We start from the raw sequence: 15,556 nt of genomic DNA, 5'->3' as shown, positions 1-15,556 counted from the left end.
AGAGTCATCTGGCTGATGAATCACTGGGCTATTCCCAGGGCCTGGGAGAAGTGTGTGGGCTGGTGTTTCTTCATGCAAGAGAAGGATCGTGGGAAATTGTCCCTCATCTCTTCAGGTCCAAGCCATTTTTATTCTGACTGGATTCCAGGTTCTCTAGAACCTGCTATTTTTGTTTCCCTGCATATGGAGGAAAGGCTTCATGGCTGAGGTGGGATCTGTATGTTATGTCAACTCAGCCACAAATAGAGCCTCTCATTTTCAGGCTGTTTGGGTGAAAAAAAAACCCAACAATAACAATCAAAGAGCAGTTGTTTTAAGTGTTGAAGTCTCAGCATCTGAAGAGGGCAGCCAGAGGACATGTAGCCCTGGGAATCTGGATAGCTCTCAGGTAACCCTGAGAAAGCCGGAGCATAGGAAGGGCTGAGTGAGTGAATGAAGCTTGGCTTTCCCAAGGACTGGCAGGCATTGTGCTATACGGCCTGGTATGGTGCTGCTGGAGCACCCAGCACGGAGAGAAGAATTCAAACAATCCACGTAATGAACCACCAGGTGGCCCCAGGACCTCACCTACTGCTGGCAGCAGAAAGGCGAGGTGCAAGGTTACCTCCACAGGCAGGCTGGTGGCACCGTGTGCTCCTGTGGGGCAAGGGGACAGGTCCCCAGCACCAATCCTTGGGGCAGGGGGATGTGGAAGAGGAGAGCTTCCTGCTGTCTGCTTCCTTCTGGGGCTGTGGGGCACTTGGATAGGTGTGAGCAGTACGTGGTAGGGGTTTCTGCAGGAAAAGGTTAGAGAAGGAGACTGAGAGAAGACCCTTTCCTCTGGTACAGTGCCAGCTCTTGCTTTCCACACAAAAACAGCATATAGTTGTCTATGGGAAGCGATGCTGATGAGTGAACAGTCTGGCTGTGCTCCAGGGGATTTCTTCTTTCCCCTTCTGAACAGATGATGGTAGACCTCAGCTGACTGTACCTCAGACGGGTCTTTGAAGTGGATCAGCAGACCCTCCGAGTTGTGAGACTCTTTGGCCCCACTCGCATGCTGGGTGAAGGGCAGTCCACCGGCTGTAGAGCCAGAGAGGGACTTTCCCTGGCTTGGGGTGAAGGAGGCACTTTGGCTCCTGCTGCCTATTGGTGTTTTCCAAGCTGCAGTCAGCTCTCTCCCACAGGGATCGTATTCATTCCCAGCTGTGGCATGTGCTGTTTTAGCCTCCTGAGGACGTGCATGTTGATGCTCGCCTGTGAGATGAAGGTAGGAAAGAGCTCAGAAAAAATGAAAAGGAAAATCCTCTTTGGGAAGAGACCTCCAGTGTGTGAGGGTGGATGGAGCCATTCCACTTCATGCAGTGCTGGCTGGTAGAAATTATTTCCAGAAATGAACAAATGGAGTTTAATACGGAGGATAATATTCAGTTGGCTTTTTATATGAATCATACTTGAAGCTCCAGAAACACATTCTCTTCCATGTCTTACTAATTTCAAACAAAATTATACTTTCATTTTCCAGTAATACCTATAAGAGATTTGGTCCACTGGTGAGGTACATTAAAGCTAATAGAAAATTGTCCACAGCTACCTCCAGAAAATGGCTGAGGTAGAAAGTCTGCTCAGCTGCAGATAGGCAAAATGGGTGCCTGCCGAAAGGCTTGTGACTTGCTTTGTTTCCAAATAGCTTGGTGTCCATTGAATTGGGCATGTGGTTTATTGATCTGGTTACATATGAGCCAGGAAACCTCCCAAACCTGTGTTCCTAAATGACCTAATTGCTGTAAAGCTTTGGATGAGCTCTGCAGGTCAGATAAGCAAAAAAGAAAACCAGCAAAAAAACCACCAAAGGTTTGTTAGATATTCTTATTTTCAATAGGACTTTGGGATGAAGAATTGAAAGCTGTGATGCCTGGCTTGAAATCTAAATTGAGTAGATTCTCATTATTCATTGAGCAGATTGATAGACTAAGTCTGAAATGAGTACACTTGAAACTTCCAGATATGACATTTCTCACACCGTTTTTAAAGACTCCATGGTTAAATCAGCAGCACCTCTTATTATACAGCACCCCAAACGAAGGTGAAATTTGGAATGCAGTAATCTTTTTTTGACTTGGAATACGGTGAATTGAGTTGTTTTGCATTCAGGATCAGCCCAGCATTCCTCCTCTCACAGCCTGTGGCACATACCCCAGCTCAGACCCTTCCCACATGGGGAAGACACGATGTCCCATCAGACAAGAGAGACCATTCTTTGAAATTTCCCTTCACATTCAGAATCTAAAATCTGTAATTTAGTCTAAGAAGTCAATTCTTAAGCTTCAGGAGCATGGGGATAGGATTGAAGACCTATTTTTTTTTTTTTTCATGTATATTCTTTTACTTTTTTTTATATATCTTTTTACTTTTTCCAGTTTTACATAGAAATAAGGGAGTCCCACAGATTTTGCCTGGGCTCACTAATGCATCAAGTTGTTTTGGGCACCAACATGTGCTACTCTGTCCCAGCAGCCACATAGTGTCCTTTGCATCTTTGTGACCTATGCACTGTAGATGTTTGCTGTCACCTCGTGCACCCCATGGCAATAGGATCCGCTGCCCTGTGCCCTCTGCCTGATGTTTTTCCATAGTCCTCCTTGGTCTCTGATCACCAGCAAGCCCTGCTGTTAGACTCAAAGAGTCTGTTAGACCAAGGACGTCGCCCTAGCATCTCTAATCCTCCCCACAGCCCACTGCTGTTGCCAACACTGAGCTCCTGCACAATCTCCCCTTGCCTTGTCCTCTCCTTTACCATGGGAGCCGTAGGATAGAGGGACATTTCGCCCTGAATGTGCTACTGAAGCAGAAGACTCCTGACAGCCTCCTCTTCTCTAGAGCCCTTGGAAGAGGCTGTCAGTGATGGGCAGTGCTGAGAGGGGCACAAGCGAGGCCCTGCATTGGAGCAGCACTGCAGCTGCCGGAGCCCATTATGGTACAGCAGGGCCTCGTTAGCACTTGTTACTTTAGTTATGTTCACTTGTGATTAGTTATGGTGGAATTGTTGTAGGACAGGCTTGCTTAAGCAGAAATTAACCATAAACATAAAGCATAAATTATAAGAATGCATAGGGGAAGCTCCTCTAAAAACACAGTGTTCAACTGACAAGGCAAATTCCTGATCAAACAAGCAGCTGTTATTACAGTGTTATTTTGCTTTTTTATTTTTATTTTTATTTTTGTTATTTTGTTATTAGCAAAGGTGTCAAAAGATGGATGGGCATTGGCTCTGGTGGCTCCTCCGGCTGAAGCCCAGTGGGATGGGAGCCAGACTGCACCATGCTCTGGCCTGGAAGAGTGAGAGAAGAAAGGAGGTGAGGGGTGCTGCCAGCCAGCAGGGAGCAGGAGAACTTTGCTGGGGTGCAGGGTGTGCCCAAAGCCAGGGACAGCCACTACTGGGAGTGCAGCATGGACCAAGAGTCCTGGTCTTTAGTGGTCCCTGGGGTCTGTGCCACCAGACTGGCAGAGGATGAAGATCAGGTTGTTGGGATCTGGGCTGTGACAATGGTGAGTCCTTAAGTGGATGCTGCCACAGCAGGATCAGGTTGCCCCGTGAAAACTACGATGAATTATTAGCCGGGGAGAAACTCTGAAAACTGAGTGTAACTTCTGGTATTTTCTGGTTTGAAGAGTAGAAATAACAGCCCTTTTTTTCCCTGATGGAGAGTGATTTTCACTCATTTCTAGATAAAGTTTTCATTTAGGTTGGCTTTCTTCTTCTTTTGCCTGAATGTCACAGGTCTTTTCCCATCTACAGTTTTGCAAAAAGGCTGTGATGTTCTTGTGAAATACTTCAGTGTGGATAAATGAGGTTTTTAGGTCAGTTCTGCTTACCTAGGCTTATCTCAATCCCCCTCCATATCTGGATAACCTCTTCTGTCCCTCTTCCCAGCTGCCCTGGGTGACGCTGGAGCGCTGCAGCAGGACAGGTGACAGTACGGTCCCCCATCAGCAGAGATTGTGGTGCTCATGCTGTGGTCTCTCGTGACCCAGAGGGCTGCTGTCAGGTCTCTGATGACCAGAGGAAGCTCCAACCCTGGTGTATGGTGGACACGTCCCAGTTTAAATGCTGCATGCGACTCTGGTTTGACGGCATAGATACAAGAAAAGGTCAATAGAAATTTGGCAGGCATGTTTATGGGCAAAGTGATAGATGAAACAGTAACAATCATTAAAACAAAATTTATGGAGCTGAACTGTTTTGAGAAAAGTAGCAGAACTGGAATGCCTTCCGCTGGCATAGCACTCAATCAGCCCTGGAAAAGCACGTTGGTGCTGAGATGGGTGCAGAGCAGGCAGGTGGCTGGGGCCATGCTTTGGGGTCGGTGGGCTCACTGTCGATGGTTGATCTTTGCAAATGTAGGGCCTTTGCCCTGTCCACCCACAGCTGCTTGCTATTCTTGCTTTCCTGTCAGGGCCACAGTTCAAGGTCTGGAGAGGCACATGCGGAAAGGGAGCTGCAGAGAGAGTTCTCCCTCCCCGGCACACCTCCCTGTGCCATCCCACCACCCACCTGAGAGCAGGGTGACAATTTGATGGGGGGAGTTGGTGGAAGGGGAGGGACTGGAGGAGGAGAGAGGGGAGCCTTTGCCTTAACTCTTGCTGGATCTCCCTGCCGTGCAGTGCAGTGGATTCCCCATCTGGACACTGGTGAGACGGGACTGGCTTGCCTGGCGGATCCCACATGGGTGCAGGTGAGCTGGGCATCTGCTCACCTGCAGGTCTGGCTGGGAGTGGGCCAGAGGGAAAACAATTCCCAGCAAAGGGAGAGAGGGCTGGAGGGTGGGGAGCAATTACCGGTTTGGATCAGCACAGGGAACAGCTTGTTCCTAATGGTTCTTGTCGGACAGAGCAGGCAGAGTTGTGCTGCCAAGAAGCGGTGGATACCTGAAGGATGGGCAATTGGCACTGAAGGCTGCAGTAGAGCAAGAGAAGGCCTCATGCAGAAGAAAGGTGGAGAAAGACATAAGAGGGGGCCAGAGAGGGATGGGAATGAGCAGCAATAGCTAGGTAGTGATGTGTAGGGGAAAAGCTTCAAGGCAAGCAGGAGGCAGTGACTCCTACCATGCTACCCTGCAGATTGCTGACCCTGTGCTAGTGCGTGGCTCGGCGGTGCAGCTCCAAGAGGTGCTTTCTGCTCCCTCCTGCTCAGGTTGTCCTCGGATCTGTTCCCAGTTAGGGGTGAAGAACCAGCCTGGGGGAGGGCAGGGAGAAGGCAAGATCTGTGCATGTGCAGAAGCCCTGATCTGAGGGTGTGTTTGTGAACAAACCCAAGCAGATCACGTGGGGGTTTCATAACATCTGATCCACATCTCCTTAAATCAACAACAGTGCTTTTAAAGCAATCACTGTGGTGAATGGGGGCTTTCATCCAATGTCATTGGAAATGCTATTGCCTTAGTTTTCTTCACTGAGAACTGGAAATATAAGGGTCTGAACCTTGGACCTGGCCTTCACAGCTCTGCAGAAGCTCATCAGTGCTGAGCGTGGGGCTGAAGATGTGGTCCCTGATGAGGTCTGCCCAGCAGGCCCTGTGCCTTACTGCTGCCTGCTGGTGCTCCGGGCAGGGCCCCAAGGCTTCAGTGCACATCCGCGTGCTTCCCGAGCTTGAAGCTCTGTGAAGGAGCAGCCCTGCAGCCACTGTGTCCCCTGCCTTGGACTCTGTCCTGTCCATGTGGGTCTGCACGACAGGTCACTGTCCTGCCCCAGTAGAACCTCTCTGCTGCCCGTGCGCCTTGGCTGGCTGCCAGGCGTCCAGCTAGGCCCAGGCTCCAACCAGCATTTGGAGACTCCAACCAGGCCCAGGCTGCTGCGGGGCTTGGGTCTTCATGGTCTTCTGTGGCTTTGCCCTCTGCAGCAGGAACAATGAGCTGCAGGCACCAAAGAGCCAGTGTGAGGAAGAAACAAGCCTACACTGCTCTAAGCATGGGTTGTGTTTCTCTGCTAGTAGAGGACAATGAGGAAAGGCTTGGTCCTTTCCTGCAAAGGACTGCACTCTGCACACCTTGCAGCTTGCATCATAGATATACATGTCATTAGCATCTTTACAGATGCTCCTACTCTCATTCTTGCTGGTGTCAGTAAGCAGCAAAAATGCTGAATGCAGGAGTATTGCCCTTTTTTCATGTTGGAGAAAATGCAAGCAGGGTCTGATCCTCATGGCAGGATGGCATGGATCCTCATGGCGTAGGTCCACTGTGCCCCAAGAACCTTGATGGACAGATGCCTTGAGATACCCTGTATCACCCACATCACTCAAAAGTTAATCAAGAATTGTAAAGAAGACAGGTAGCTTTCAACATCTAGAAAAGAAAGGCATTTTAATTTGAACTGGTGTCCGGGAACTGATCACTTTTCTCTCGCTATACTTTTCCTTGCCCTTCTTCTTGCAGCTGGAGTGAGCCATGCTCCAGACAAGTTCAGGTTTGGGAGCAGCAATCACTATTCATGTTGCTGGGAAGAGGTACTGCTCCTATTTCCCTGTACATCTTGTATCTTTGCCCTGCTCCAGCAGCAGCACTGCTCCTCTGGACTGCTCTTTCAGCTGTACCCTGGCACTGTATCCTTGTTCTCTGTCCTTGTTCCCTCCTTACCATTGGCATGTGGTACAGGATTCCAGCTGCCAGTTCATATCATGCAGCCAACAAATTTCCTGCATCGTCCTGCTCCTCCTTGCATAACCCAGCACAGCCTGCCTTTCTGATTCCTCCCTCCCCACCTCAAATTGCAGTTCATGTGCTTGACTGCTACTTCTTCCACAATAAAGCCAGGACACATAAATGCAGTGCTGTCTTCAGCCATCAACTGTGACTCTGCCTCCTGCAGCTCAAACAGCACCTACCAGTGTCCAAAGGTGCTTTACATTGCGCTTCCTCTGGTGAGCGTTATCTTCTGCTTTTTGATATGGTATCAATTGCTGATTCACTGTTTGCTCCTGAGACTGCCCTCTTCTCGTTTGCCTCGAGATAAAACAGCAGAAGAGGGTCAAACAGAGGAGGTCAGCTGCCCAGAGGCAGGGCTCTTGAGTGGTGGCACTGGGCTTGTGGGAAGGCAACCTTCTCTCTCCTATGCCAGAACTCCTGGTGGCTTCCTTCTCTTTTTACTCTTGTTCCTCATCTCATATGAGCAGTCCTCAGTCAGTCCTTTTTGCCTTAGGAGGGACTGAGGTACCACTAGGATTTGCTTTCAAATGATGCTTTCATTCTCCTCTTTCTGATTCTTGCCTCCCTCTTTAATGACAGTTTGCTACCAAACACAATGAATAAGTATTGCTTTTCTGCATAGTGCTTTTGGCATGTGGGACTGAACTGGCTCACAGCACTTCAGCTGTGTCCTGGGCCTTGCTTGCCTTGAGTGGCCATATGGGAAAGATCCCATGGCTGCAGGCCAACAAAACCCCAAAATTCTGAACACTGAGAGACGTGGTTACCTCAGCCAGCTTCTGAGGAAGGGACTTGCTTGAGGCTGCCTGCGTGCTGTCTGCTCTCTTTTCAGTGACAGGCAGAATCCAGGAGGATTCTGATTGTTGCAGCATTTACACCTTGTGGAGAAAAAACTTGGCTGCTGGCACACACCATGCCCTGTTCCAAACCTGCCCTGTTCCCTCTGTGGGAAGAGGACAGGTCATGTCTGCAAGGCCTGGCCTGGAAAATCATAGAATTGTTTGAATTGGAAGGAACTTTTAGAGGTCATCTGGTCCAACCTCCATGCAATGAACAGTCATCCACAGGTAGATCAGGTTGCTTAGAGCCCCATCCAGCCTGACCTTGATTGTCTCCAGGGATGGGGCATCCACCACCTGTCTGGGCAACTTGCTCCAGGCACCTTACTGATGGACTGGGGGTTGAAAATACAGTAGGGCATCTCTGAAAATGGCTGGTGAGGTTGGAAGGAGATGAGGTCAGAGGATGGAGGTGGTGGATGAGTGGCAGAACTGTGGGCTATGCCAGGGGCATCTCAGTCATGGGAAATACCTCATGGCAAAGGAACAAAAGAGACAGAGGGAAGGAGCCAGTTTTCTTCAAACTTTGATAACAAGAGAGCAGAAGAATTGCAGGCAGGCAGTGAGAAGCAAAGTATTTTTTCCAAGCTTGTGTATTAAGGACAGAAATATCTAAAGGAAGAAGAAAATGCACGTCAGGAAAGATGTAACACAGTGGGTGTCTGGGCTGCTGTGGGAGACTCATATTATTCCTAGCTGGAAACAAGAAGCTATTTGAGTCCCCATCTGGCCTGGGAACATATAGGGCAGGAGCACAGTGGGAGTAGATGTTTCAGAAAAGAAGCAGGAGTTGTGTGAATAGGCTTCTTCATAGAAACAGCAGGCAACGCAGAGGAGGAAAATCTGATGTGTAATGCTGTGTATCACTTTGCTTGGGAAGGGAGAAATGGGAGCTTGAGACACAAAGGGCCCAAACTTTGGGCACTGGTTTAATCTACCAACCATACCTAGTTGAAAAGGTTTATTTCCATAACTTGGGTGCTTCTCCCTTTTTTGCAATAGGAAAATAAAGCCACAAGCGCAGCATCTCCTCTGCTGATCCATGCTTTCCCAGGGTGGCATTCCAGATTCTGCTCTTCATGTTGGCCTGTTCTGGGGCCATGGGATGGGGTCAGAGCAGGTCAGAACCCATGTCCTGCTCCCAATATCCCTGATAGCAGCACTGGGGCTCTGGGCTAGCACTCAGCACTGCCTCCTGGGCTGGGCAGAGGAGGTGGCTGCCCATCAGTGAGCTTCCCTGCCCCTCTCAGAGACAGGGCTAACACACAATCAGGGAAAACACAAATATTAGTAGAAACAGACTGCTTCTTGGATCTCCTTGCATTAAAAGAACAAAAGCAAAGAATTAGCCAAGTCCTCTCCCGTCAGCTTTTCATGACATCCTCAATAAGCCCAGACTTAAGCATCATTGTACTTGATAATGTGCCCTGGACTGCAGCAAACTGGGACATGCCAAGGACTGTGACAGATCAAACATGTTTCATTAAGTACGTGCTATTTTTTTCTCTCCCATTTGACAGTGCAAGGAGCTCTGCTACTCTCAGAGCCGAGGAGGCTGTGCTGCAGCATCTGAATGAAGTGATGAGCCAGCTGGCAGCCCTGCAGCAGGCAGGCAGCAGGGAGAGGGTCCTTCAGAAGCCAGGAAAAGGCTGGCGGCAGGGCCTGGCCCTTCCCCTTCACATCCATCCCAGCAGGGAAGCAAAGTGGCAGGGGCAAAGGTAGAGCTGAAAAGCTTTCAGGTTTAATGGGAAACCAGAATCTTTGTGCAGTGTTTTTCAGCAGGCAGACACGTAGCCTTGAAAATGGCCTCCAATGGCCCCTAACTGCCCTTCTCCGTGCTATAAGCCCCACTGCTCTTGCTGCAGCTCATCTTACTAAAGGCAGTGTTAGAGCTTTGTATGTGATTCAGTCTTCTGCTTTCAGAGTCTGTGGAAAGGCCAACCCTATGCTGGGGTGCATCGTGCACAGCATTGCCAGCCAGTTGAGGGAAGCAATTGTCCCACTCCACACTGCACCAGTGGAACCTCACCTTGAGTACTGTGTGCAGTTTGAGGTGCCACAGTACAAAAAGGGCATAAAACTATGAGAGCATCCAAAGGAGGGCTAAAGAGATGAAGGAGGTTCTGGAGGGCAAAGTGTGAAAGTGAGGGCCCTGGGTTTGCTCAGCGCAGAGCAGAGGAGCTGAGGGGAGGCCTGATGGCGGCTGCAGCTCCTCACAGGGAGCGGAGGGGCAGCGCTGAGCTCTGCTCTGTGTGACAGCGACAGGGCCGAGGGAACGGCATGGAGCTGCGTCAGGGGAGGGCAGCTGGGGGTCAGGGACAGGGTCTGCAGCACATGGTGGTGGGCATGGAACGGGCTGCCCAGGGCAGCGGGCACGGCCCCAAGTGCTGGAGGTCAAGGGGCATTGGGTCACCGCTCTCAGACACAGGGTTTGGTGCTGTGTGGAGCCAGGGGTTGTGCCCAATGATCCTTATGAGTCCTTTCCAACTTGAGAGATTCAGTGACTCTATAAAATGTGCTGCTGATGTCAAAGGGAAGTGTAGGGGCCCCTTGGCATGAAGGCAGATGCGGACGCAAAGGCCTGGGTATTTACAGAGCAATTGATGTTTTACACTGTGGTCTGGTTTCTTTTCTGTACTTGAATGACAGAAAATATGCCTTCTGCCAAAACCTGCTTGCTTTGCTATGCACATTCACTAAAAATTGCCTTTTCATATGCAAGTGTCTTTCTCTGCCTGAGGACCTGATATATCCAGAGGGTTAGCATTTAGGAAATGATTTCATCTGCATTAGGCAACTTGCAGAAGCAAATGAGACCCAGTGATAATGATGCTGTCTTGTGTGAAGCAAGCTCAAGCATCAAGGATCAACCTGATCCTGCTTCCCTCTCACCCTGTTGAACACTGCACCAAAAGAAATGCCATGGTGTTTTTATGCTACCAGGCCAGTTTGTTAGTAAGACCATACGTATTGTTATTCCCAGTTGCCTCAGGCTTTCTGATTGTCCTTACACACTAGCTAGCCTTAAGTGAGAAAACTGGAGAGAACGTACAAAGAGAGAAAGAATGGTGTCCATATGAGACTGCAAAATGTTAGATTGGTTTGGAGGTCCTGTAAGGTGGAGTAAAATGTGGTGAGGTATTGCTCATTCTATTGGCTTGGAGAGGTCCCTGGACTGAGCCACTTCCAGAACCATGCCTGGATTTCACCTGGGCACTCAGTGGTCCAGGGGAGATCCAGGGACAGAGGAAGAGATGAACAGTGTGGGCAGCACAGATTCCTATCTCTGCTGATCCTTGGTAATGGGGATGGCCCCTTAGGATGGAAGGGGGAAGAAGTAGAAGTGATGTTAAGATATCTACCAAACCACCAGCAAGCTAATGTGAAGAGAGAAAGCCCTGGTTTCTTTGCACTTAAGATAGTGGGGATGGAAGCCTTTCAGAGACGTTGTTACTTTGGAGAGATTTGCTTCCAGTGCAGCTTCCTAAGTCAAGCAAGGGAACATGTATCCCTGATGCATGTTGCTGATACCAACTGGCCCTTCTAAGGCCAACTTCTGAGCAAAGCCACCAGCAAGATGTAGCTACAGCTAGGACTTCCCTGGCACAGTTCATCATCTACCCTGTTCATGTTAAGGCTGTGCTTCCCCTGTGCATCCTTACACCAGGTAACCCATTAGGGCATGCTTTTGAGGAGGATTATTTCAGATGGGTAAAAGAAGATTCCTGTCTTTACACTTAATCTTCTCTTTATAATCAAATACTGGGAATCAATGTGAAGATGTTGTCAACAAGAAGATTTATTCTGACTTGAGTGAATTTTGGCTAGATTTAGACTGACTCTGTGTACAGTAGAAAACTGCATTTTGCAATAAGCAGTGACTAATCTTGTTTAATTAAGATGACGCTACGGATAGCTCATTATTCTGTATAGATTAGAAAATGTCTTCCTTGTTCCACCCCTTAGGCCCAGCCACATTCAGTGTGGCTTCTCAAGCAGTGAGTGAATTTTCTCTGTGATTCCATAGCTCTGCTTTCTCCTGCAAATTTTTCTTTTACCTTTGCACTCAAGGTGACAGTAGGAATGGGTCTGTTGTTGCGGCTGGTCCCCTCACTCCTTTTCCCACCAGTGGCTCCCTGCACCTGCATTCTGTTTCTCCTCTGTCCCACAGAGCCATGACCAGAGCCACAGTCAAGAAGGCAGAGCCCAATGGGGCACTTGCAGTTCCTGAAGAGACAGAAGAGGAGGAAATGGAAGAGCGAGGCCAGTGGAGCAGCAAAGTGGAGTTTGTGCTGTCTGTGGCTGGAGAGATCATTGGTCTGGGTAATGTGTGGAGGTTCCCATACCTCTGCTACAAGAATGGCGGTGGTAAGTTGTTAGTAAGAGTTGTTCTTGGTCTGCAGACACTACAAAATACACTCATTTCTGGGCCTATTTCTCCCAGTGGGTGCTGCTTCTCAAAGCAGCTCTGCTGAGTTTTAATTACAAATGAATCTTTTAGGAGGGGAACTCTACCTCTCAGGAACTGTTTGAGGCTCTTGGGTATTCAGAGACACATATGGTCTTCCAAAATGAGCTGTAAGGGGTCAGAAAGCCAGAATCACAGAATCACAGAATTGTAGGGGTTGGAAGGGACCTCCTGAGATCATCGAGTCCAACCCCCCTGCCAAAGCAGGTTCCCTACACCAGGTAGCACAGGTAGGCATCCAGGCAGGTCTTGAACATCTCCAGAGAAGGAGACTCCACCACCTTCCTGGGCAGCCTGTTCCAGTGCTCCGTCACCTCACTGTAAAGAAGTTCTTGCGCATGTTTGTGCCAGCATCAACCTCCTTCTGCATCATTACTTTCCCACTCTATCTATTACCCCCCACCTCTCTCAGGACCTTGTTATAGAGGAGGAAAGGCTTTGATGGTGCCAGTATCCTTGCTAAAGCCTGGTATGTCCTTCCTGGCACCTGGGTGCCCTCTTCCTTCTTCAGAAAACTTGAACTCCCACCTGCAACTCTCACAGGGCTGGCTGCCCTGTGGTTATGAGGGCAACACAGTGTTTTATTATGCTACCATAACTCAGCTCCAGCAGTGATGGAAGCTGAAGCATCTTATCTTGTTGTATAGGGAAATATAAGACAGAAGAGACATCTTTGAGAATATATGAGAAGGGTTTTCTGAGGATGGAAAGAAGGATGCAGCTACCACTTTCCCAGGAGCAGTTCTGCCAGTGGTCAACACACTGCTAGGGAAATCCGTCCCCAGGAATAATCTATTCCCTTCCCTTTTGTTTCTTATGTGGCTGCCCCTTTCACAATAACAATGCAATAAAATCATTAAGTGGTTAAAAAAATAAGCTTTCTCATAACAATAAAACATAGCTGGGGAGGAAAAAGAGAATAATTGACTGCCACTAGCTTTTGTTAGCATGTTTCCCTTGCCTTAAGTATTTTTCCCCTGCAGACTATATCTCAAAGGCCATTCTTCCCCCATGTGCTGTAAGCTGTCACCAACAGATTACTGATTCAGCTGTTCTTCATCCCAAGATTACCAAATTCTCATCCCGTGTGTTGTTTCTGGAGTTCTTCCAAATCAAGCTGGAGTCAGTACAGTGTCACCTCTGAGCCAGATGGGGGTTGGATAAGAAGATGGTTTAAGAAAATAGAAAGAATCTTTACTTGAACCTGGGGTAGTTTTTTAAGTAGATTCTTTAGTTACCTTCTTTGAGATTGTGATGGCAGTAAGTCAGTCAGAAAAGCACAGGATACTTAACACAGGTGCTGCACATTATTGAACAGCCCATTCTGCAGTGATGATTTGAGAGAAAGGTCATGTCTTTTGCATGGAAGTTTTTTCCTGGGCTTGGATGATACCTTTACATAGTATATGTCTATATTATCCAGTCCAGTAGTCCTGGACTGTTGTGACTGTATGTTATGACTGTATGACTATATGTTATGACTGTAGGGGAAACATTTCTTTCTCCAATGCTCCAGGGAAACAAATGGACAACAAACAAACGGACAACAAACTAGTTTGTTGAGACAACCTGCTCTCTTTCCCATGACACTAAAATATATCCTTACCATTGGAAAAGCCCTTCACATTGTTGCAAAAAAAAAGGTATTTTTGCCTTTTGTTAGTTCTCCACTGCTGCCAGCCTGGGAATAGTGTCCTGTTACCTTTCTCTACCTTCCAATGCAGTGAAACAGTTATAAAGTTGTGAAGACCGATGACATAAAAACAATCATGTTAATTTTTTGTAAATCAACTGATTGTAAGCTTGTGTATGGTTTCACTTCAAGTTTGATCTAATTGCTCAGCATCCTGTAGTTGCTATAGAATCATAAGGAAAGGAGGTCTGTTTCTTTCATAAGGAAAGGAGAGCTTTCTTGCTGAGCCTCCTTTAGTGGAGAAGCAAAGAGGGGAGGAGATGGCAGTTGGAGTATCAGCTGGTAACAGCCGGGGAAGGTTAAGGGAGACAAGGCAGGAAAGGTATAAGAAAGCCCTCATTGCTCAGAATAAAACAGGTCAGCCTTTGAGACATAATACCAAAGGAGAGGGTCTGGCCTGCTGGAAGGCTCCTGCATGCACAGGATAATAAAATTGTCCTGCAGATTTGTTGCAAAGGGGTCTTGTAACAGCAAAGGAGCAGCTGCCTCTGGTTTAGCTTAAGCAGTTCCCACTGCCTGCTCTGCAAACCTGTAAGGAGGCTGTGAACTGAGTTCCCTGCCTCCACCCTCAGGTCCCCTGTAGCTACAGCACAGCTGTGTTTAGAGAAAGTCTGGATCAGCTTGTTATTGTAACATTGCTGGCTTAAAAACAAGAGGAAATGCTCCTAATTGCTAATTATCCTTCATGAGAAGGAATTTCAGCATGAGTGGCAGTGCTGGTAGGGGAGAATTGGGACCTGGGGACAAAGCCTGTTCCTGTTGAGGCCCTCATCTCTGCTGTCCACACCGCTGCTGCTCCCCAGGCACTGGTAGTGGGAGATGCTCGTGACTAAATTTTGCTATGTGATAGAAGTACCCTGACAAAAAGACATCTACCCTGACTTGCTTTGCTTTTACTGCCTGTCTTTGGAGGGGAGTGAAAATGTGGAAGCCTCACACTCTTTATTTTAATGAAAAACCAAAGAGAGAAGTTAAACTTTTTCATTTTGAAAATACTAGAAAGATACTCTTTTGCTATCCCTCTACTTCCATTCTTTCAGTGCAAACTATTTGTCTAATTTGACATGAAATCTGTCTCAAGCGAATTTATACCCCAATAGATTTATTATTTATCAAGAAATGCCACAGTCTCCAGGTTTGTATCCTCCAAGCAAGTTTTCTGTGACTCCCAGGACAGGCAGAACAAATGCAATTATGTGAAGCAAGGGCTCCTCGTGCTTTGCCTGTCTCCTGCTGAAAGTGAGCACGAAGTTGGGGAATGACAACAGGGACACTTTTGTAAGTGTGGTCTTTTCCCGTTAAACAGCTCTACCTTACCTCTAGCCAGTGGCCAACACAAATGCAGCAGTACTGCAGAAGCATGAGGCAGACCAGACTTGTATTTTTCCAAGAACTGATGAAGTAAGAGAACTTTTTCTTTTGCAGAGGCCACACAGTTAATTCAGGGAAATATTTCTGTTTACATCTAGAGGATTCTAGCTGTGGCCCAAGGTATCTGTAAGGGGTGTGTAGGGTAAGGTTTTAAAGAGGTTCCTGAGGCAGTATCTGATCTCTCTTTGCAGGAGCATTCCTCATCCCCTACCTCATCTTTCTCTTCACCTGTGGGATCCCACTGTTCCTTCTGGAGACAGCACTGGGGCAGTACACCAGCCAAGGAGGGGTCACTGCCTGGAGGAAGATCTGTCCCATCTTTGAAGGTGAGTCAATTTACAGGAACTGCTGGCAGCACTTTCTAAAAATTAGTGACTCAGAGCCTCTTTTGGAAGCATTATTCTGCTTCTCTTTCCCTCTCTTTCTTTCTCTCTCTTCCACATTTCCTCCCTTCTTCCTCTCCTCTCCTCTCCTCTCCTCTCCTCTCCTCTCCTCTCCTCTC

General features: G+C 48.0%; 1 protein-coding gene and 1 long non-coding RNA gene across 5 annotated transcripts in view; one reads left to right on the top strand and one right to left on the bottom strand.

Moving 5' to 3' along the window:
- Positions 1-3,172: 3,172 nt before the first annotated feature.
- On the bottom strand, positions 3,173-5,234 carry LOC122190499. Of its 2 annotated transcripts, none has more exons than XR_006182150.1 (3): positions 5,086-5,234; positions 3,856-4,102; positions 3,173-3,310 (listed from the first exon to the last, which is right to left on the bottom strand). It is a non-coding gene; the product is annotated as an uncharacterized LOC122190499 (long non-coding RNA). The 2 variants fall into 2 exon arrangements; XR_006182151.1 differs by having other exon boundaries at positions 5,110-5,234.
- Positions 4,487-15,556, top strand: part of SLC6A12 (solute carrier family 6 member 12) — a 37,053-nt gene continuing 25,983 nt past the window's right edge. The window contains exons 1-3 of one of the 3 annotated variants that reach the window (XM_042890520.1): positions 4,487-4,715; positions 11,694-11,890; positions 15,246-15,380. In XM_042890520.1, the coding sequence (XP_042746454.1) occupies positions 11,698-11,890; positions 15,246-15,380 (328 nt within the window). In that variant the 5' untranslated portion in view covers positions 4,487-4,715; positions 11,694-11,697. The remainder of the gene's footprint in view (positions 4,716-11,693; positions 11,891-15,245; positions 15,381-15,556) is intronic. The other 2 variants (XM_042890519.1, XM_042890518.1) reach the window with 2 other exon arrangements.

Source organism: Lagopus leucura, unplaced genomic scaffold, assembly GCF_019238085.1.
Source record: "Lagopus leucura isolate 7727_CA_CO unplaced genomic scaffold, USGS_WTPT01 Super-Scaffold_100159, whole genome shotgun sequence".
Classification (NCBI taxonomy): Eukaryota; Metazoa; Chordata; class Aves; order Galliformes; family Phasianidae; genus Lagopus; species Lagopus leucura.
This window is presented reverse-complemented; position numbering and strand designations above follow the sequence as displayed.